The sequence below is a fragment of the Cydia pomonella genome, chromosome 6, assembly GCF_033807575.1.
Source record: "Cydia pomonella isolate Wapato2018A chromosome 6, ilCydPomo1, whole genome shotgun sequence".
NCBI lineage: Eukaryota > Metazoa > Arthropoda > Insecta > Lepidoptera > Tortricidae > Cydia > Cydia pomonella.
The window spans coordinates 22,638,313-22,661,670 of record NC_084708.1 but is presented as its reverse complement, the minus strand read 5'-3'; the positions used below and the strand labels follow the sequence as shown (position 1 = coordinate 22,661,670).

The 23,358-nt window shown below is 43.9% G+C and overlaps 1 protein-coding gene across 1 annotated transcript; it reads right to left on the bottom strand.

Annotated features, from left to right (window-relative positions):
* Positions 1 to 397: 397 nt before the first annotated feature.
* LOC133519284 (uncharacterized) lies at positions 398 to 22,998 on the bottom strand. Its single transcript, XM_061853301.1, has 6 exons — positions 22,814 to 22,998; positions 21,194 to 22,721; positions 16,872 to 16,938; positions 15,939 to 16,062; positions 15,196 to 15,333; positions 398 to 2,188 (listed from the first exon to the last, which is right to left on the bottom strand). Exons 1-6 carry the CDS (start codon positions 22,820 to 22,822, stop codon positions 575 to 577), a joined length of 3,480 nt encoding a protein of 1,159 aa, XP_061709285.1. The 5' UTR covers positions 22,823 to 22,998; the 3' UTR covers positions 398 to 574.
* Between the last annotated feature and the right edge of the window lie 360 nt (positions 22,999 to 23,358).

The window sequence follows — 23,358 nt, the reverse complement described above, 5'->3', positions numbered from 1 at the left end:
AAATATATGCGATTTCTGCACACGACACGTTATTTATTTTTACATCTTGGCGAGAAAAAACATTCAACGAATAATAGTTTTTTTTTTACAGATAAAAATTGCGAGTTTCCTTTATAAGTACGTCTAAACCATCTTACAAAGTGGCAGCATCGCTGCTAAAGACGTTTTTCATTATGTTACAGAAACAATTTTTTACAAGAAATTGTCATTATCTTTAAAACAAGACCGACATATACTTACTACTCATTGAATACACCTTTAAAATCTGTCGGATTTTACCAACCCACAGTGTATATCTATTAATCATTTTATCAAAAAGTAGTGAGGCTGGTATAAAGAAAACAAAAAGTTGTGTCATGACAGGTAATGGGATGTTTTAGGTATGAATAATCAGACATTTTATGCTTTACACTAAGTTTGTTTATTAATTCACATACACGATAAAAGTGGCGTGACACATGACCGGCGCATAACAAAAGCGGATCTGACGACGCACCCTCCTCTAACTTTCTGCTTTCGTCCCACGCCGGGCCTATGTGTAACAAATTCCTTACACTTTATTCAAGAATAGTTTTTATTTCTTTTTTTTCTGGTTTTCCCCGTGTAGGAAAGCTAGTGCTTTTCGCTGAATCTTACGTGCATTCTTTATCTTTTCCATTTGCAGTTTTTTTGTCTGGCCTTCAAATTCGCTCAAGCACTTTTGTACGTCAAGTATTTTGTGGGCGATGTCGAGTCGCATCGCATTGCGGTCTTCCTTTTCATACTGCCCTTTTAACAGCCGCGAGTAGAAACACGATAGTTTTTTCGTCAAGTTCTTGATAATATTTTCCGTTTTATCATTTGGCTGCCTAGGCATCGTATCGACTTCCGCCGGTTGATTATTCACTATGTCGTTATTCGTTAGAACAGGTTTTTTTTGTTGGTCAATCTTCTTTTTTTTCCTTTTGTTTTTTGAAATTTTTTTGGTAGCACGAGGGCGCGTGGTGGTGTAAAACTTTTGCACCAAATCCGCGTAGTCGTTGCGCGCCACAGGCGTGAATATGACTTTGTAATGTTGGCTTATTTCCGAGCGTAAGAGATGGGGTACTTTTTGATTTCTGATGTTGATGATTTTGTCTTGTAAAGATTGGAGCGCATGCATATGCTGGTCTCCTCCGGCTAGACCGGCTTGCCCAAGGAGCACCATGTTGAGTTTCTTAAGCATTTCATCTAGTTTTTCTCTGTTTTTACTTAACTGCACAGGACTTATGACCTTCTGTTTCTTTATAGTCTCATGACGGTTTTGGAAATATTTTAATTCTTTGAAAATCGCTTTCGGGTCACCAATGTTGTTTTTGAGCATCTCGAAAGCGTTGTTAAGTTTGCGCAATATGTCGTTTTTCTTCTGGGGCATCAGATTGAATTGTGATGTTGGCTTCTCTTTTTCAACCTCGGGTACCACGGGTTCAGACCTGCCGCTCCACACCCTGAGCTCTGATTGAAAAGCCTCTTGGTCACCTACCGTGCCAACTACAGTGAGGAAAGAACTAGTAGTGGTGTATTGAACATCCACGTTGAATCTGTCCATACACCGATTGAGCCAATCTTGGCCATCCAACGTGGATAATCTCTTCATTAAACCAAAATTCATATAAATGCGAGCCGATGTTTTGACTTCGCTCGTGTCGGATACCTCATTGTCCTGAATCACCTGCCCGTTGCTGTCCGTATTCGTCCCGACAGGGATAAAATCGGGCGCCTTCTCCGCCTCAGCATTCTTGGCTTCCTTCGGTTCGCTAGCGGGCACACTTTGAGAGTTTTTCCTCATCCCATTTTCACTTTCGGAATTTTTCCTCATCCTCGCGATCCCTCCGTCCTCGGATTTTTTCTTCGAACGATTTTGTTCATTTTCAGAAACCGTCCTCGACCGATTGAGATCGCCGTCAGAAATATTTCTCCTCTTATTGGCATGCGTCTCATGCGTGGTGGGTGACTTGGAGAGTCGCTTGTGGGTGTTGGGTGTGTGGGTGGGGGTGGGCGGGTAGAGGCGGAGGTAGCGCGCGACGCGGGGGGAGGGCACGGGGAGGGAGCAGAGGGGGAGGAAGGCGCGGCAGGAGTGCGCGAGGTGGCCGCGGCGGGTGCAGCCGCTGCACTGTAGCTGGTAGAGCGGCTTTTCTTCACATCGCTCCAGCGGCATGTTTTCGTCGATCTGTAACAATATTTTTTTTTATTGAAATGATTGTAGAAGGGGCAGAATATAAAGTGATTTGACTTGTTTCCGCTATTCAACGAGCCCACAAGGATTACAGCCAGCACGGCGACATGTTTGGACAATGTATTCTATAATTGTGAGGCTATAAAAAAAGAGATCTTTAGCTGCTGCAACTCGGATCACTGTGGTCAAAAAGCCCTATTTCCAAGTCAATGTTATAAAACAACAGCAAACATTTACATATAGACTCATCACTGCCAGTCGAATGGAAAGGTTTAGAGAAGGTATTATATATTTTTATCCAAGGTACCAGCACTGATTACAGGTGAGCAAGATCCTGATACACTATACAAGGAACTGTCGAATGTGATACATGACGTCCACAATAATATTTTTAAAACAAAGACTCTAAAGCCAGGATCACTGAAAACAAAGTTTAGTGAATGGCCACAGCCAGTGGGCATCCATAAGAGTAGGAATAGATTGTATGAAATAAGGAATATTAACCATGACTAGAATTTTGCAGAATATGTAAGAAAATATTCAAAAGTGTTTCAGAAAGTCTACACCGCGGCTAAGTCTGCCTTCATAGGTCAGAAAGTCAGGTCAGCTGACAATAAAGTAAAAGCTATTTGGACTGTAATAAACAATGAAACTGGAAAAACGAAACCCCGTGATGGCCACTACAGACTGAAAGTTCAAGACCCAATAATGTCTGCAGACCTGGATGTTGCTGGCGCCTTTCAACACTTTTTCACCAACATAGCCACGGTGCCCTATTGATTTTCCGACAAAAAATACGCCGATTTTCGATTCGCCGACAACGATTGGCAGACGGGTTCTTTGGCCGAGTAACGATTGGCAGAATGTCATTAAGCATAGTAATCTTTTGCACGAGTAGTCAACACGCAGAACATTGATACGCATGTTTACTTTTCGTAGAATAATCATTTAGTAACTGTCGCAATTACCCGAAAAACTATTGGTCGAATAATCATTTGGCATTAATATTGATCAGCAAAACTTCCCTCTTGTGTATGGCTAGTCTAGGACATGACTAACCTACACAACAATCTCCCAGATATTAAAAACCTATTAGGACCATCAATAGGCCTATGCAATTAGTTACGATGGCCCACACTATTAACTATCCATCGGTGGACCTTATTACAACAGGCATAAGGACCACCGGTGAACAGTTAAGAGTGTTGCTGTTTGTACAATACCTATGCTTTTGTTCATATTCAAGTTAAAAATTGATTCAAACCTAAACTGTGCTTAACGTATATACTTAAAAAAGGATAATATTTTATTTCATCCTTCTTTTTTTTAATTTATTTAGAACACAAACAGTCACATATACAAGGGTTGTTCTACAAACTAAGGACGAAAATGAGTCCGATTCCGGCCCGACGATTTTTTGTCATTATGGTTACAAAATATAGTTTATCATAAAGATTACATGGTCTTTTAGCTTATGTTAAGTGGAACGGACAAAATATTCAAAAATATTAGAGTTATGGCAATTTTAAGAAATCAAGCAGCAGGAAACTGAGATTGTAACCAGGAGACTGAGGATTTAAACAAATATCAATCAAAATCAACGTTTATTTAATAATAAATTCACAAATAAAAATTATGCTTCTAACCATTAGTTTGTAATTGTCCAAATATCTTGAACTATCGTGATAATTAAGTCTATTCTTGACTTATACTAATTATCTATCTAAATCAGTCTTGAACAGGAACTTTTATCATTAAATCTACAAAATTAGCTTTAATAAAATAATAATGTTAACAAACATAATGTACTTAATAAAATCTGTTTTATAACAAACTAACAAAATTATTGTTAACAATTTAAATATGAACATCACTTGTCATAAACAATAGTATGACGGAAACCAAAAACATTTAGCAGTCTTATTAATTTTGCTTTTAAGTTAAGTTAAATATTTTTATTATTCAAAGACACATTGCGTTAACTCTTTTGTAGTAGTTAACAAAATAAGGTAGTAAAATCTTAGCTTAAACTATTCTTAGATCTATAAGAAAACTTTTGGCAGTCAAATTGTATTGCTTTTTAAGCTATCAATTATAATCACAATCAGCAGAGCAGTCTGGGCATATAAATGATATAGATTCACCTTTAATGCAGTCAACCTGTGCCCAATTCTTGCATGCAAGACACTGGACCCAATCATTTCCTGTCGTATCTTCACTATAGAGAGTACCACATATTAGGCACTCACAATCACTGGATTCGTGATTTCTTTTTGTTCTTATTTTCGAATTATTTTCTTTACCTTTATATTTCTTCTGCCTTAAATTCTGTCTTGTATATTTTATGTCCTTTTGAACTTTTCCTTTCCTTAATATCCTTTCATTTTTCTTTTTTGTTTGCACATTAATATTACCTTCAAAATTTCTTTTTCGAGTTCTAGCTTTCCGTTCATCACTTATTTGCTGTTCTGGCTTTGGAAAAAGAGTACTTGGGTCAATTTCCAAATCAGGCATAGTAGCCAAAACTTCTGGATTTTCTAAATTTAATGTAAGGTCGCTTGCAATGCTGATGTCATCAGTCTCATTTTGTAATTCTTGTGCAACCGTGTTGATATATCTCGGACTTCTATTTTCATCCTGATCTGAGTCAATATCACTTTCGAAAATGTCATTGACACTTTTTTTAGATTCTGCAGGATATTCCAATAGACCCAATCGATGATGTCCACACATAATACCTTCATCACAAAAACAGCTAAGAGATTTCATTTGCAGCTTACGTGGCATGAAGGCACTGCCCTGTACTTGATGGACTTTGAGTGTGCCATTAAAAGCAATCGAGTTCTCTTGATTATCTGTAATCAAATTTGCCATGTCGTTAATTTCACTTTCAGTAACTGTATAAAGAGTCACACCAGGACAACGACTTTGAATGACGCCGCAGAATTCAGTCAGATTAGTAATGTCACCTCCACGTGCCACGACATCATTTGCAGTTCTTTTGCATACTGCGCCTACGCCATCTGGTGCTCCTTTTCCGTGGCCTGCTTCGTGATAATTCCAAGTCCAGTTTATAAGTCCAGGGCACAGATTTGTCATTTTACATGCTAGCACGAAGAACATAATTTTGTTCCGGTACTGAGTTACAGGTCCATCACTCAGGAAATGGATGGTTTCTATTTGAGCTGGTAATTCTTCCAGTACCGGTTTTAAATGTGCCCAAATTGCATGAACATTGTGACTCAAATCTGAAGACACTGTGCAATATGATCTTTTAGAACCATTCAAATATACAACTACTGTGTGAAGTGAGAGCTGTGCACGAGATCCGCCGAAGTGAAATGATTGAATTTCTTCGTTATATTTGGCACTGAAGTTTTCCGAAAAATCCATATGAATCATGGCTTCTTTATCAGTTAGGGACTTCTTCTTTTCCGACATTGCTTGATACTGGTGTACAATATTTCTTTCATGGTGAAAAATTTTAGTCAAATCCTGCTCCAATTTTAACACTAATTCATGAGCTGTTGTAGCGATGGTATTCCTTTTTTGTTTCACAACTTGCCTTTCTTTCTTAGTTTTAGAGTCTATTATGGTTTCCTTTGACGCCAACCAGAGGTGGTAGTTTATCGGCATTGAATTGTCCAAATCATCGCAGATAGGAGGTGATTTCTCAGCGCAAGCATCACATTTTCTCTCTAAACACTTTTCGTTGAACCGGTCGCAACATACAGCGTTAAGTAGATTTTGGTAGGTTGGAACGTTTAGTACTTTTGCATTATAAAGAGCAGTCACAATCAGCTGGAAATTGGTGTGAACAATGCACAAGCATGTGTCTCTGTCTGCTATTTTTGGGGCGACTATCCAAGCGGGTGTAAGTCTGGCAAACAAAGAGTAGCTCATGGGGATATTTCCCGATTTTAAGTATTCTTTGTGGAGATTTCTCAGTGTATCTAACCTGTAGCGTCTTTGTACCTTTTGTTTAGTTTCTTTATTCCTTACAAATTCCTTCTTGCCTGCACACAGTCTGCTGTACTTATCATCTTCCATAAAAATTTGAACTGTCTTTTTTAAGTTTCTTTTTATTTTGAGTTCAGTCTTCTTCTTCCTTCCTTCGTGCCATATCTTTTTATATGTTATAACTTTGTTTTTAAATTTCCAAACCTTGCTTTCATTGATAATTGGCCCCAACAGTAATTTATTTGCTACTTTCTTCTCTTGACGCGTCTTCAGGTTAGATATATTATTAGCTATTTGTTTTTCTAACACATCGCCGAATAAAGCCTTTTTAACCACGTCAACCCGTGTCTTTGGATCTTCAGCTAGTTTGGTCATTGCGGTATTGGGTGTGAGGGCTAACAGTTGTTTTTGTTTTTGTTTTTCTAACCTTTGGCATCTTTTTCTATATTTATTTAAATTTTGTTTTAGCTTTGCAATTATTATTAAATTTTTTTTCAACTCTAAATTTCTTCTAAAACGTTGCTTCTGTGATCGTTCTCTGGCTAATTTTAATCTCGAATTTAATGGCAATGACGGTCGAATAATATTTACACCAACATTTTCGTGCTGTGGTAGTTCCTGATTACGGGGCTCATTATTCACAGGTTCATCGTACAGACTAGATGGAGTATTTTCTCTAACAAACTGATTTGTCAAACTGGTCATGGACTTTTTCTTTTTGTAAGATTTGTCTGAATATAGTCTCCAATTTTTGCGAGCTTCCTTTTTTTCACGAGCCGTCATTTCAGATACTAGTTTTTTTTTGCCAGTTTCTCTCAATTTCTTATATTTTTGCTTTCTTTTCTCTTTTTCTGCTGCTAGTTTCTGAGGATCATTCTTAATTTTTTCGTATCTCAATTTTTCAGCTATCTTTTTTTTTTTTAGTATTTCTTCTCTAGTCTGTTTTTTCTTTGGTTTCGCCATTTTTCTCTAAAAAAAACAATCAAATGAGCTTTCGAATAATAAAAATCAATGAACTCACACTTTAAAATGTCAAAGTTTTATAATGTTTAATATTAAAATTTCAATCATATTGCAATCTGCAACCGATATGTAATTGTACTCGTAAACCTCATATTTACAACAGTACTTACGCGATTAAATAGTTTTGTTTTGAGTTCGAGCTCAGGCAAATACAAAATAATAAAGAAAATTGTATATAATATAAATAGACATAGGCACATGTTTTAAATGTACGTTTACGTTGTATTTATCTTTTTCTGATATTTTGAAACTGCAATGCTTAGTTCAATGATCATACTTATTAGTTATAGATAAATTGATTATTTGAACTAGCTAACTGCTTTATTATTTTGACTTCATAGTATATAGCAGAAAAAGTAACATATGATGTTGAACAAAAATTATATTTCAATATAAACACTCAGGATCCTGCATTTTTCTCAGTATCCTGGCTATTTATTTGACAGGATCCTGAGACCAGGTTCCTGAGAATTTCGGAATAATATTTAAAAATAACGTCTATTTATAACATTCAACCAAAATCAAGTAGCATTAAGCCTTCGTGTAAGCAATTTATACATCAAAATGCTACAATTACCATATTACCACATGAATTTCGTAATTGAATATCTTACCAGGATTCTGTGAACTCGACTGATTATGACGCGACTTCCTCCATCAAATGTGCCGGGCAGACTAAGCAACACACTGGGTGCAAAACGATAGGTGGTATTCTTTGTCTCTTTCGTACCGGCAACGAACTCGGCTAAACGTCAAGGTCGCGCGGCTAATAGAATGTTGAATATTCGCTTATTTAACATTGGGCAGGATCCTGATATAAAACTGTTGGGACAACTTCTGGACAAAGTTTTTATAATGTTTTTGTTACAATAAATTAGTAATATGTCACCTAGGTAACAATAATAATAGGATGTCATTTATATTGGTTTAACTTATGGGCTCAATGTAGTAGAAAATAAATAATATTGCACATTAGATTCAATTTTGCTCGTGGGACACTCCAGGATCCTGGGAATTTGACGCTTTGAGTATTTTTTTTTTCTAAGATAATATATTAGTATCTAAATTATTTTTAGAGACTAGGTAGATATAGGTATGGTAAACAATATGTTATGAAAATAAACTTGGTTGTAACAATTTTTTCATGACATTTTAGCTGAGCTGTCGAAAATTCCTTACTTTGTAGAACTACCCACAAATGGATTTGAAGTACAATGTAGAGTACTTAACATACTTAAGAATCATAAACCTGGAAATTGGAATTCTTTGAAATTGGTTTTCTTTTATTTTTGTAAAAAAATATATTTAGATAATAACGATGTATAAAATGTGAAACGCTTTTCGATTACACATTCCTTCAACGAAAAGATTACTCTGCCAAATGAAAATCGTCCAATAGGGGAGAGTTGGCTATATCGTACCGCCGGATAAATCGCACCTATGGTTTTCCCACTAAACAACTTAGTTTATTTACACATAATGCACTAAACAGTGCTGTAATGGAATTAAGCTCAATAATCTAATCAGATATGGCATATGACTACCATCGAACAAAAGAGAGAAGAAATATGTTTTTCGTTGGACTTGATCTAACTTTTAATGTGTATTTGTAATACCATAACTTATGATCAAGATAAGTTAAAAATACCAAATTAAAAGTATATTACTATAAATATAAACGGGTTTACTGTGTAGGTGTTAAAAATTGTCTAGTTTTTATGCTTTGGTTATTATACTGATTATTTGATAAAAATAGCTAGTCGTTTAAATCGTACTATAGCATACTGGCATAGGTACGATTTAAACGACCAAGTATTTTTGAGTACAATCATCCGAAATCATACTTACACGAAGTATGATTTCGGATTCCCGTAATAAATATTTATTATTCAAACCTAAAATAAGCAATAAACTTGCAAAACGTTTCATAGATACAGTTTTACTATGGGTGGTACGATTTAACCAACTGGTTGGGTAAATCGTACCGATGGCAGTGCTTCCGAAGAAATGCATTTTGACCTCGTTAATTTAATCTCAGAATGCTCATCTTCATAATGAATGTAACCAAGTAACTGAACTTTTATATGCACAGTAAAACATATTTGTAACTACGTCCAAAAACTAAATATCCAAGTTTATGTAAAAACTGGTACGATATATCCAACTCTCCCCTAATAGTTCTGCTAATTTAAACAGAAGCGAACTGAACTGTATGTGAACCAAGAGTCTGCGTGACGTTAGTCGACCAAAAATTACATCTACAAATGAATCACTCTGCGAAACGATGTTACTACACGGAACTTGAACTCCTCTGTAGCAAAGGCTGGTGTTGACTTAGATACAAACAATGTCAAGATATACAGCATGGAATTATACTTCCAATATACTGGCCCTCATGAAATCATTAAAACATTCAAGTCCAAAATATTGAAATACTGAGGACCTTTGGGGAATCCCTGTGAGTCATGCAATCTGTAATCGACTTAGTGGCACCGTATTTAGCCGATATATTTAACGCTTGTGTTAGAGAATGTGTATTTCCCGATCTGATGAAGTACAGTAACGTCATTCCTCTATTTAAAGCGGGCAGCAAAGATGACCTTGGAAATTTTAGACCTATTTCAATACTTCCTATTCTCAGTTAAGTGTTTGAAAAAATTGTATTAAACCAATTGCTTCGACATTTCAACTCGAATGAACTACTTCAAGATCAGCAATTTGGTTTTACAAGAGGTCGTTAGACGACTGATGCCGCCTTTGTACTAATCAAGCACATATACGACACCTGGGAACACTCGCTAGATGCTACAGGTGTCTTCTGCGATCTGTCCAAAGCATTTGATTGCGTGGAGCATGATACACTTCTACACAAGCCGAAGCACTACGGTTTGTCAACGGAAGCTCTAAGTTTTGTTAAGTCTTACAACGAACCCAGAAAGTGGTTGTAAATGGAACAGAGTCTACTGGAATGACTGTAAAGCTCGGAGTTCCACAAGGTTCAACTTTGGGATCTTTTCTATTCCTTGTATATAATAATAATAATAATTCAGCCTATATACGTCCCACTGCTGGGCACAGGCCTCCTCTCATGTGCGAGAGGGCTCGGGCTATAGTCCCCACGCTAGCCCAATGCGGATTGGGGACTTCACATACACCTTTGAATTTCCTCATTGGTACGAGCCAGGATTTGAACCCGCGACCTCCGGATTGAAAGTCGGACGTCATATCCACTCGGCCACCACCGCTTCCTATATAATATATATATCGTATATAATATATATATATATATATATATATATATATATATATATATGATCTGCCGAAGCTTCTAAAACATAATTGTGAGATAGTCTTATTTGCTGATGACACCTCACTAATTTTCAAAGTTGACAGGAAACTGAGCATAGCATTATCTAGCCATGTCAATGAAACTTTGGAAAAGGTACTAGAATGGTTCACAGCAAATAACTTACTTCTTACTGCGGAAAAGACGAAATGTGTCAAATTTTCGCTGCCTAATTGTGTAAGAAAAGCAGAAACTATCATCACATTAAATGGCGAAACGCTGGATCTTGTCGAGGATACGGTTTTTCTGGACCTTACTTTAGATGTAATCTGCAATGGGCCCCACACATATCTGCCCTGACGAAAAGGCTGAGCTCTGCCACGTATGCAGTAAGAAGAATCAGGCAGTTCACTGACGTGGAGACAGCTCGCCAGGTGTCGGGGTAGTGCGAGGCGGGGTGTCGTACCGTGTGGTGGTAGCGGCGCCAGGTGTCGGGGCAGTGCGAGGCGGGGTGTCGTACCGTGTGGTGGTAGCGGCGCCAGGTGTCGGGGCAGTGCGAGGCGGGGTGTCGTACCGTGTGGTGGTAGCGGCGCCAGGTGTCGGGGCAGTGCGAGGCGGGGTGTCGTACCGTGTGGTGGTAGCGGCGCCAGGTGTCGGGGCAGTGCGAGGCGGGGTGTCGTACCGTGTGGTGGTAGCGGCGCCAGGTGTCGGGGCAGTGCGAGGCGGGGTGTCGTACCGTGTGGTGGTAGCGGCGCCAGGTGTCGGGGCAGTGCGAGGCGGGGTGTCGTACCGTGTGGTGGTAGCGGCGCCAGGTGTCGGGGCAGTGCGAGGCGGGGTGTCGTACCGTGTGGTGGTAGCGGCGCCAGGTGTCGGGGCAGTGCGAGGCGGGGTGTCGTACCGTGTGGTGGTAGCGGCGCCAGGTGTCGGGGCAGTGCGAGGCGGGGTGTCGTACCGTGTGGTGGTAGCGGCGCCAGGTGTCGGGGCAGTGCGAGGCGGGGTGTCGTACCGTGTGGTGGTAGCGGCGCCAGGTGTCGGGGCAGTGCGAGGCGGGGTGTCGTACCGTGTGGTGGTAGCGGCGCCAGGTGTCGGGGCAGTGCGAGGCGGGGTGTCGTACCGTGTGGTGGTAGCGGCGCCAGGTGTCGGGGCAGTGCGAGGCGGGGTGTCGTACCGTGTGGTGGTAGCGGCGCCAGGTGTCGGGGTAGTGCGAGGCGGGGTGTCGTACCGTGTGGTGGTAGCGGCGCCAGGTGTCGGGGCAGTGCGAGGCGGGGTGTCGTACCGTGTGGTGGTAGCGGCGCCAGGTGTCGGGGTAGTGCGAGGCGGGGTGTCGTACCGTGTGGTGGTAGCGGCGCCAGGTGTCGGGGCAGTGCGAGGCGGGGTGTCGTACCGTGTGGTGGTAGCGGCGCCAGGTGTCGGGGCAGTGCGAGGCGGGGTGTCGTACCGTGTGGTGGTAGCGGCGCCAGGTGTCGGGGTAGTGCGAGGCGGGGTGTCGTACCGTGTGGTGGTAGCGGCGCCAGGTGTCGGGGCAGTGCGAGGCGGGGTGTCGTACCGTGTGGTGGTAGCGGCGCCAGGTGTCGGGGTAGTGCGAGGCGGGGTGTCGTACCGTGTGGTGGTAGCGGCGCCAGGTGTCGGGGTAGTGCGAGGCGGGGTGTCGTACCGTGTGGTGGTAGCGGCGCCAGGTGTCGGGGCAGTGCGAGGCGGGGTGTCGTACCGTGTGGTGGTAGCGGCGCCAGGTGTCGGGGCAGTGCGAGGCGGGGTGTCGTACCGTGTGGTGGTAGCGGCGCCAGGTGTCGGGGCAGTGCGAGGCGGGGTGTCGTACCGTGTGGTGGTAGCGGCGCCAGGTGTCGGGGCAGTGCGAGGCGGGGTGTCGTACCGTGTGGTGGTAGCGGCGCCAGGTGTCGGGGCAGTGCGAGGCGGGGTGTCGTACCGTGTGGTGGTAGCGGCGCCAGGTGTCGGGGCAGTGCGAGGCGGGGTGTCGTACCGTGTGGTGGTAGCGGCGCCAGGTGTCGGGGCAGTGCGAGGCGGGGTGTCGTACCGTGTGGTGGTAGCGGCGCCAGGTGTCGGGGCAGTGCGAGGCGGGGTGTCGTACCGTGTGGTGGTAGCGGCGCCAGGTGTCGGGGCAGTGCGAGGCGGGGTGTCGTACCGTGTGGTGGTAGCGGCGCCAGGTGTCGGGGCAGTGCGAGGCGGGGTGTCGTACCGTGTGGTGGTAGCGGCGCCAGGTGTCGGGGCAGTGCGAGGCGGGGTGTCGTACCGTGTGGTGGTAGCGGCGCCAGGTGTCGGGGCAGTGCGAGGCGGGGTGTCGTACCGTGTGGTGGTAGCGGCGCCAGGTGTCGGGGCAGTGCGAGGCGGGGTGTCGTACCGTGTGGTGGTAGCGGCGCCAGGTGTCGGGGCAGTGCGAGGCGGGGTGTCGTACCGTGTGGTGGTAGCGGCGCCAGGTGTCGGGGCAGTGCGAGGCGGGGTGTCGTACCGTGTGGTGGTAGCGGCGCCAGGTGTCGGGGCAGTGCGAGGCGGGGTGTCGTACCGTGTGGTGGTAGCGGCGCCAGGTGTCGGGGCAGTGCGAGGCGGGGTGTCGTACCGTGTGGTGGTAGCGGCGCCAGGTGTCGGGGCAGTGCGAGGCGGGGTGTCGTACCGTGTGGTGGTAGCGGCGCCAGGTGTCGGGGCAGTGCGAGGCGGGGTGTCGTACCGTGTGGTGGTAGCGGCGCCAGGTGTCGGGGCAGTGCGAGGCGGGGTGTCGTACCGTGTGGTGGTAGCGGCGCCAGGTGTCGGGGCAGTGCGAGGCGGGGTGTCGTACCGTGTGGTGGTAGCGGCGCCAGGTGTCGGGGCAGTGCGAGGCGGGGTGTCGTACCGTGTGGTGGTAGCGGCGCCAGGTGTCGGGGCAGTGCGAGGCGGGGTGTCGTACCGTGTGGTGGTAGCGGCGCCAGGTGTCGGGGCAGTGCGAGGCGGGGTGTCGTACCGTGTGGTGGTAGCGGCGCCAGGTGTCGGGGTAGTGCGAGGCGGGGTGTCGTACCGTGTGGTGGTAGCGGCGCCAGGTGTCGGGGCAGTGCGAGGCGGGGTGTCGTACCGTGTGGTGGTAGCGGCGCCAGGTGTCGGGGTAGTGCGAGGCGGGGTGTCGTACCGTGTGGTGGTAGCGGCGCCAGGTGTCGGGGCAGTGCGAGGCGGGGTGTCGTACCGTGTGGTGGTAGCGGCGCCAGGTGTCGGGGCAGTGCGAGGCGGGGTGTCGTACCGTGTGGTGGTAGCGGCGCCAGGTGTCGGGGTAGTGCGAGGCGGGGTGTCGTACCGTGTGGTGGTAGCGGCGCCAGGTGTCGGGGCAGTGCGAGGCGGGGTGTCGTACCGTGTGGTGGTAGCGGCGCCAGGTGTCGGGGTAGTGCGAGGCGGGGTGTCGTACCGTGTGGTGGTAGCGGCGCCAGGTGTCGGGGTAGTGCGAGGCGGGGTGTCGTACCGTGTGGTGGTAGCGGCGCCAGGTGTCGGGGCAGTGCGAGGCGGGGTGTCGTACCGTGTGGTGGTAGCGGCGCCAGGTGTCGGGGCAGTGCGAGGCGGGGTGTCGTACCGTGTGGTGGTAGCGGCGCCAGGTGTCGGGGCAGTGCGAGGCGGGGTGTCGTACCGTGTGGTGGTAGCGGCGCCAGGTGTCGGGGCAGTGCGAGGCGGGGTGTCGTACCGTGTGGTGGTAGCGGCGCCAGGTGTCGGGGCAGTGCGAGGCGGGGTGTCGTACCGTGTGGTGGTAGCGGCGCCAGGTGTCGGGGCAGTGCGAGGCGGGGTGTCGTACCGTGTGGTGGTAGCGGCGCCAGGTGTCGGGGCAGTGCGAGGCGGGGTGTCGTACCGTGTGGTGGTAGCGGCGCCAGGTGTCGGGGCAGTGCGAGGCGGGGTGTCGTACCGTGTGGTGGTAGCGGCGCCAGGTGTCGGGGCAGTGCGAGGCGGGGTGTCGTACCGTGTGGTGGTAGCGGCGCCAGGTGTCGGGGCAGTGCGAGGCGGGGTGTCGTACCGTGTGGTGGTAGCGGCGCCAGGTGTCGGGGCAGTGCGAGGCGGGGTGTCGTACCGTGTGGTGGTAGCGGCGCCAGGTGTCGGGGCAGTGCGAGGCGGGGTGTCGTACCGTGTGGTGGTAGCGGCGCCAGGTGTCGGGGCAGTGCGAGGCGGGGTGTCGTACCGTGTGGTGGTAGCGGCGCCAGGTGTCGGGGCAGTGCGAGGCGGGGTGTCGTACCGTGTGGTGGTAGCGGCGCCAGGTGTCGGGGCAGTGCGAGGCGGGGTGTCGTACCGTGTGGTGGTAGCGGCGCCAGGTGTCGGGGCAGTGCGAGGCGGGGTGTCGTACCGTGTGGTGGTAGCGGCGCCAGGTGTCGGGGCAGTGCGAGGCGGGGTGTCGTACCGTGTGGTGGTAGCGGCGCCAGGTGTCGGGGCAGTGCGAGGCGGGGTGTCGTACCGTGTGGTGGTAGCGGCGCCAGGTGTCGGGGCAGTGCGAGGCGGGGTGTCGTACCGTGTGGTGGTAGCGGCGCCAGGTGTCGGGGCAGTGCGAGGCGGGGTGTCGTACCGTGTGGTGGTAGCGGCGCCAGGTGTCGGGGTAGTGCGAGGCGGGGTGTCGTACCGTGTGGTGGTAGCGGCGCCAGGTGTCGGGGCAGTGCGAGGCGGGGTGTCGTACCGTGTGGTGGTAGCGGCGCCAGGTGTCGGGGCAGTGCGAGGCGGGGTGTCGTACCGTGTGGTGGTAGCGGCGCCAGGTGTCGGGGCAGTGCGAGGCGGGGTGTCGTACCGTGTGGTGGTAGCGGCGCCAGGTGTCGGGGCAGTGCGAGGCGGGGTGCCCGCGCGCGCCGCACTCGGCGCACGTGAGGCCGCGCCACGGCGCGCAGTTGCGGCACGACGTCGAGTACATGAAGTTGGGGGAGCCGCACTGGAACACAACAAAGGGTTCAAGTTGTAGCTGATGCTTGCACGTGGCGCACATGATGCGCACTGCCACAATCCATCACAATCTACGGGTCTACCGCGAAACAAGAAAATCGAAATTTCGTTATTTAACCTCTCATCACTCTTGCATATTTGAGTGATAAAGAGGCAGATAACTAAATTTCGATTTTCGCGTTTCCCGGTAGGTCCTTTGTACACAAACCGCCTTGATGCATCAATGTCATATTTTATTATCTGTGAAAACTTGTCAAAAAAACAGTTTAAAGCATAGTATGTATAAGTTACTCTATGGTTTACGATAGGGCTAGTGCTGTACTCTGGTTATCTGGGACTCTGGGTACTATCAAGGTTTCTAATAGACTTGCACACGGCGCATGTGATTTAAGTTTAAGCATGTTGAAACGCGGCCTATTCGGAGGGGTACCTAATTCGCTTGCACACGGCGTATGCAGCTTGCATGTAGACGAGTCACGCGAGCTACCTCTACATGCGCGATAAGCAAGTTCGTTATGAGCTGCATTGCACCATGTTGTCCCTTTCTCACATGCACGAGCACTGCAAGCCTTTAGTTTTTCAATGAGTACTCACGTTGACGCAGATCTTGCGCGGGCAGCGTGGTTCGTAATGGCCGGTGTGGCCGCACATGTAGCACACGGGCGGCTTCAGACGGCACGTGTCGTCTCGGTGGCCCACGCGGTTGCAGTAATTGCAGCTGGAAATGTAAAACAACAGTTAGATACATACATACATACTTCCTATTTTCGTCCCTGGATATTTACGTTATGAAGAACATTTACACAGTTTATTGTATATTCTACTTATTATAAAAATTAGAAGCGAAAAGCAAATTTAATAGAGTTTAGCTAGTTAGTTAAGCTGGGCATTTTCCGCAAATATACAACCATTGTGGCTATTTTGCGTGAAAACGAGGTAGCACTACTCTAGCCACCCTACCGCGCCGCAGTTGGGGTAGTTCTCATACATCCCGTCACAGCTACCCATGCTAGTCTTTGTGTTTTTTTTAAGTTTGTCTATTGCCGTGGTTAGCTGGGTCCTGGTGAATATCAAATGATATTGCGAACGTAAGTGTTGTTGAACGTAATGAAATGTTTACATAATAATAACACTACCATAAAGATTACAGGAAAAATAAAATCAGACCTCTATCTTGATAACTTTTTTTTTAATTAACAAAAAACATTTTGTAATTTAATTTGCTATTTAATCCCGTTTACGGGTGTTTATTATACTTGAAATTCCTATGAAATTACACTAAAGGCATTATCTTTCAAATGAAATATAAATAAAGAATTATCCCTGAAAAACCAACATAGATACAGATCGCACAAATTAGTTAGCCAATTCGCCCATAGATCGCGCTGTACACAATTACACTAATAGTATACTTCTGGTCAAAAGTGTTTCATGAGAAAATTGAAAGTTTGTGCGGAACCCTCGGTGCGCGAGGTAAACGAACTCGCACTTGACCGGTTTTTCTTTATTTCGGATTGTAATACTTACGTGGCTCTCCTTTTCGGCGGATTTGGCATTCTGTCCTTTGGGTCGATCACCCACAAGCTCTTATCTCCTGAAATAGAAACAACTGTCTGTTATTTTTAAGTTTGGTATTTAGTAAACATGGCTACGCAAAATACAATGATTCAGAAAACTGATTTTGTTCCGATGTAATTGTTTTTACATTGTCGGTGGTGTTGGAAGATGGTTTTTAAAAATGATAAATTTATTTACTAACTTTAATGCACAAACGCGGACTTAATGTCAAAAGGTATTCCGTACCAGACGAACCGGCAGGATATAACGAACGATTTCGATCTTGTGCGCGTTTCGATCTTGTAACGTAATATGTATATAATGACTAATTTATAATAATTCAATAATATGTAAGTTGTGACCTGTAAGTTATTATTACCAATAAAGAATGTCTATGTCTATGTCTATAAGAGGCATACCATCAGATGAATTGCCTGATGGTAAGGACCTTCATGTAGGAAGTGCGTTGCCAGCTTCGCTCCGGCTTTTAACACGGGAGCACGCACTTTTCTTGAAGGTAGGTCGTATATCGGTCCGGAAATACACTTTACACTACCGTGAAAAAGTTTAAGACCAAACACAATTTTTAGTTTCATTTTCAGGAACACGTTTGATCGGTAACCCATTTGTTTTGAAGAAGACAACGATCCCAAACATTCGGCACAGATCTATAGAGGCTACAGACCTAATAAAGAACAGCAAGGTGTGTTAAAAACATGATTTGGCCACCGCAATCACCAGACCTTAACCCGATCGAGCTTTCATGGAATGAACTCGACCGTAGGCTCCGAAAACAATGTCCGACATCAGCAAAAACTCTATGGAAGATACTGCAGTATGAGTGAAAATCCATAAGCCAAGAAACGCTACTACACAAACTTGTAGAAAGAATGTCAAGATTACTCTGTAGTGGAAAAGCGTCGAGGATTTTTCGATGAGAAACTGTGAAAAAAAATTTTTCACGCTAGTGTATATATATATCAAAAATGTACTTTACAGGGTTTATTTACACATAATACTTTATATCCGTTTGCCGCATATACAACCATATATGGCAGTTATAATATTCAACTCTATTGATAGCTAATAAAGTTCAAAATTCAATTAAATATTTTTTATGACATGTGTTAAGGGGTTAAATTTAACATAAATTATTAGTCCCTTTTGCCCTTACAGACAGACTCATTAATCCTTGTTTTATACGCAAGTTTAAATTTAATTTAATTGACAGTTTTTTTTGTCCCAATTTATTTAACCTATCTGTCATTTTGATACGTTGAAAGAAAAACAGGAAAAGTGGAGACAAATCCTAACGAACTGCTATCCAAGGAGCTGCAAACGGCACCAGAGGTCTCTACCAGGATGTGACGATGAACCTTAGCTAGCTTTATGGTTTTATGGTTTTTCGGGGGCCCTTGGATACACTTCGATCCATAGGGATATAGCTAACGGTAACCAAATAGGGGAGAGAGGCACATGATAGACTATAGCGGAAAGAGCTAGAGGAGGCCTTTACTACGCGGCATACTATAAAAATAAACAATAAAAAAATAAAAAAGATATACTGAGTTAAAAGATATACTCTAGTCTCTTACTCTTACTACTACTCAGGTACTCAGGATCTTTATATCTAGAGCCTGTCAATATCCATAGATTATAGATCTGTCACTTTAGTACATTGATACAATCCAGGATCATTTTAAATTAGTAATGGCTGAAGGATCTATTATGTTGGATAAACTAATATTTCCATATTACATAATAATCCTACAACTATTATTGGTTACCCTTATCAGTACAATTAGGTAATGAGAAGCTAACTACATTTGCCATTAGTTAATGGGTGCATTAGGCATCACTTGTTAATGATAAGTTGTTGGACAAATATTTTGTTTACATGAGTCTGGCTGTATTGTTGTTGTATAGAAATAACAAATACATATTATGTTATGACATGCCGACTGTTAGTAAATATTTGGATACATGTTTTGATTTTAATAGCAATCACTCTCAACCCATAACACTGAAATATAGTCTCACTCCATTTTCCAGAATTATTTCTAGGATAAAAAGTATATCATACAGGTTTCCAGGATGGTCCAAACATATCATAGAAACGGGACTGAGTTAATAATGTGTACAAATCATGAAAGTTGTGGTCCAAACCTTGATGTCCAAAGAAAGTATTAAGTAAGACTATTGAGTATGACTTTTTTCACTGTAGCAAAAGTTTAGGGTCTTACAAAGTTTTGAAATTTGCCTAGGCTCTTTGGAAATATATTTTAATTTTTTTTTATTGAGTACAAAATTGAAGTCTGACTTGATACATAAAAGTTTCACTTAGGTAATTTTTTCTTACAACTTGCTTCTAAGTTAGGAAACTGATATTTTTTTTAGTGTATGTACATTCGTAAGGATAGCGTAATAAAAAAATACGGTAAGCTAATTTCAAAACAAAAATAATGTAAACAACCCACCGCAGAATTTGCAAGAAAATACTTCATAACTCTCTTCTTCTTCATAACTGTACTCTACAAAAAATCGGCTAACATATATGGAATATATTCTGACAACCCTGAATGCGCGGAATTTAATTTCTTTCTTTGAACGTCAAGGTTTGGACCACCTGTAAAACTATTTTAATTCACCAACCTGTATAATCTGTCTGTATACCAAATTTAAATCAAAACTTTGCCATTTTTTGTATGATTGTATGTAACACACAACAAAACATACAAAAGTCACCTTTACCAATATTATAATGTGAATGTAACTGTGTCTGCTTGTTAACTTTGCTTAAACCACTGAACCAATTTAGATGAAATTTGGTACAGAGATAGTGTGAGGCCCCGGGACGGACATAGCCAAATGAAAAATCCAAAATTTGCCAGTAAAATTTGAACCTAGTGTGCAGGGAATATAGTTGATTTTATTTTGTTTGAAAATTCAACGAAACAAAACCAATGAAACTCTGTTCCAATTGAATATGATTTAAATTTCTTCAAACTGAATAAGGCCTATAGGTAGGACTCATTCCATGCAAACGAAGTCAGGGGCAGAATAATATTAAGGATTTGCCTTGCAAAAAGACAGAAAGAACAGATTCTCAACACTGATAAGACTGTACGTTGGCTACTTGTTGTTATGTATCACTTGTGTTTATGGTAAACAATACAGAATATTTGCATTATATTTCACTGGATGTTATCTATATGAACCTGTTGTTACTTAAATTTCTAAACAGGGTGAAGGTCTGGGTGGGTAAACTAATCAAAAAGCAGTCTTTCTCTTATATTGTAAACACCAAGCAAATATTAAATTAAAATAGTATAAAAAGGCATTTGCCTAAGTGCATAAAAATAGAGTATTTTGACTTTGTAAATGTATTGATTAATAATGTAGAGTGTACACCATATTCCACACGAGCGTTTTAGAGGACTTGGACTACGTGGACGACATCGTGTTGATTTCGCCTACTCTTGCTCATCTAGAAGCCAAACTTGAAAGTCTTAAAGAAGAGGCTGATAGAATGGGCCTGCGAATCAACAGACGTAAGACAGTTAGCATGCGAGTTAAGTCAAGTACAACGGATCCGCTGTCGCTGGGGGGTGAGAACCTAGACTCAGTGTCAAAGTTTGTGTACCTGGGGAGCGTACTATCCTGCAAAGGTGGAGCGGATGAAGACATCGACAACAGGATAAAGAAGGCGAAGGTTGCGTTCGCTCAGTTAAAGGCTGTTTGGGAGTCGAATGTGCTCACGCGATGGGTGTCTTCGAATCCATTGTGAAATCTGTGTTGCTTTTTGGCTGCGAAACGTGGAGAGTGACTAAAGGCCTAACTAATAAACTTCGGGTCTTCGTCAACAAGTCCCTCAGGTCGATCCTTCGCGTTTTCTGGCCAAAAACCATTCAACATGAATGTATGTATGGAGTATATGCGGCAAACACCCATTGACGAAGAAATTGCGACACGGAAATGGAGACGGATAGGACATACTATTCGAAGAGGGGAAACGAATAATGCTACCATAGCTTTCGCGTGGAAACCGCCGGACGGAAGCCGTGGCTCCGGGCGTCCTGTACACTCTTGGCAATGGTCCGTCCTAAGAGAGGTACGAGCGGTCGGGTTGAGCTGGAGCGAGGCCAGAAGGCGAGCTGAAGATAGGAAGGCGTGGCGCGAGCTTGTGAAGGCCCCTTGCACCTCTGGGGTGCTGTAGGACAACAACAACAACACCATATTCCACCATATTTACGAAGAGAGAAATTGAATATTAAATATCATTAAAAACTTACGGGACATATTCTTCTGAATCTCCTGATGGTTGAAGTTCTCTCCCCCCCAGCTCTCATTGTAAAACTTGTCCATCTCGGCCCGCAGAGTGGTAAGTGAGTATCTTCGGCGCTTACACACTTTATCCTTCCCCTTCAGGTTGTCAAAGTCGAGATCTTCATACAGTATCTGCGGTACCTTCGTTGAACAAAACTCGCCAACCTCTTCATGAGTAGTGTTGTCAACACTGTCTCCATTTTCATGTACGTCTGTATAGCCAGTTACATTACCAATAACAATATGTTCTTCAATTTCAGTACTGTCAAGTATAGTGTAGTCACTTGTCAGATCTACAACAATGGTCTTGTCTGTCGCATTTACAGTATTGTTTGATAGTTCTGTGGATATGCTGATGGAACTATCATTTTCAATTGCTTTCCTCTGTGGTGCCAGCTGTTTACCCACTTCCTTCACACTTTCAGATACACTGGAGTCCGATTCATAGACATCAGCACTTGGAAAGCTTTTATCTGTAACAGCATAAGCATCATGATTCTTATTTATGTCAATAGCAGACTGATTGCTGTCAGAATCGTACACATCTGGGTTTGGAATGATTTTCTCAGACACTGTATAGGACTTTGTCTTCGGTTTCTTGTTTTTCGCTTTACTCTTTGGTGTGGCAAAAATGTTATCTGTTTTATTCAGTTCCTGAATCGCCCGTTCAGGGTTGATGGGAGTAGATGTCACCTTCTCTTTAGATTTCTTCTTTTTCTTTTTCTTAGCAGGAGTTGAAACTCCAATAAGATCTGATCCATGAAGGCTGAAATCAAAGCTTTGGCTGTCCGGCTGTGCAGAGGATATGTTGAGAGCTAAGCAGTCACCACGGATGAAATCATCAGACATTGATGACTGAACTGAGGGAACCGGACTTGCTGACACATCTCTTTTGTTTTTATTTGGTGACTTGTTTTCTTTAGAACTATTTTTGCCTTTTTCTTTGATGTTTTTATCATTTTGGATTATCAGCTCATCTTCATCAGAGCTCTCAATAGTGATAGTGGGTTTGGGTGGTAATGCAACTTCAACAACTTCATCTTCATCGCTTGATTCCAGCTCAACAACCTTCGGTCTTTCATCGATTTCTAATATTTCAACTGTTTTTGTATAATTCTGAGGTACAGTATTCTGTAATATGAACAGGCCAGCGGGTGGTGAGTCGGGTGCGTCTTTCTCCTCTTTCGGCTTTGGGTCGGAGACGGCAGCGGCTGCATGACTTTTGTTGACGGGCACAGGGGTGTTTTTGTTTACAATAGCAGGTGTTTTGTTATTGGGCGCGTTTCTGTTCGTCGGAGCGTCTTTAGGCGTGTTTACTTTTTGGAAAGCGCTGTTGTGATTAGTACGCCAGTAGCGCCTCAAGGTGCTTCGCGGCGCTTCGTGAACACGCGGACTTGCGTCATGACTCTGTTGTGCGTTTTCATCTGCTTGCGTCCCGTCTACATGATGGATCATAGCATACAGCCGCTCCTCCAAATCATTTTCGTTAAGTTCCTGCAAAATCGTGATTGCAAAATTACCATGCAACACCAACGCTGAACCATGTTGTTAAAGCACAATGAAAATATGGTAACCTACGAACTCACCTCTTCCATATTTCCGCAGCAAATTTGGGTCGAACAAAACTTTGCACGAAATGAACATAATCGAAAGCAGTGTTTGATATTACTATTGAAGTGCTAAGAGCATTACAAGTAAATAAAAAGGATGTTTAATTATTTATTACGGACACGTCCTAATCGCACTCCATTTCGTGACAACTAAAATGACATTACAGATTTGGTGTTGCTATACAAAAAGCAAAATATCGTTGTCGTTTGCGCATCTGTGGGTAAATTGTGTAGCTCAAACATCTCTATACATTAATAAAAAACACTGTTTAAAAATCTAAATAAAATATTGTTTATAAAATAGTAGTAGTTTTATATGTTTATTTATTTATCAAGTTTTATGATAGGCTATTGTGAAGATATATCAATTTGAGTACAATTTTGAGCGCGAAAAACTATTACTTAATAGTTTTTGTGGAACCCGGATGTTACTGAATTTGGCAACATTCTTTGGAACCGCCAAAAGAAAAAATATAAAACAACCTAAAATGCATATGCTACTCACGTTTTATTTATAATTT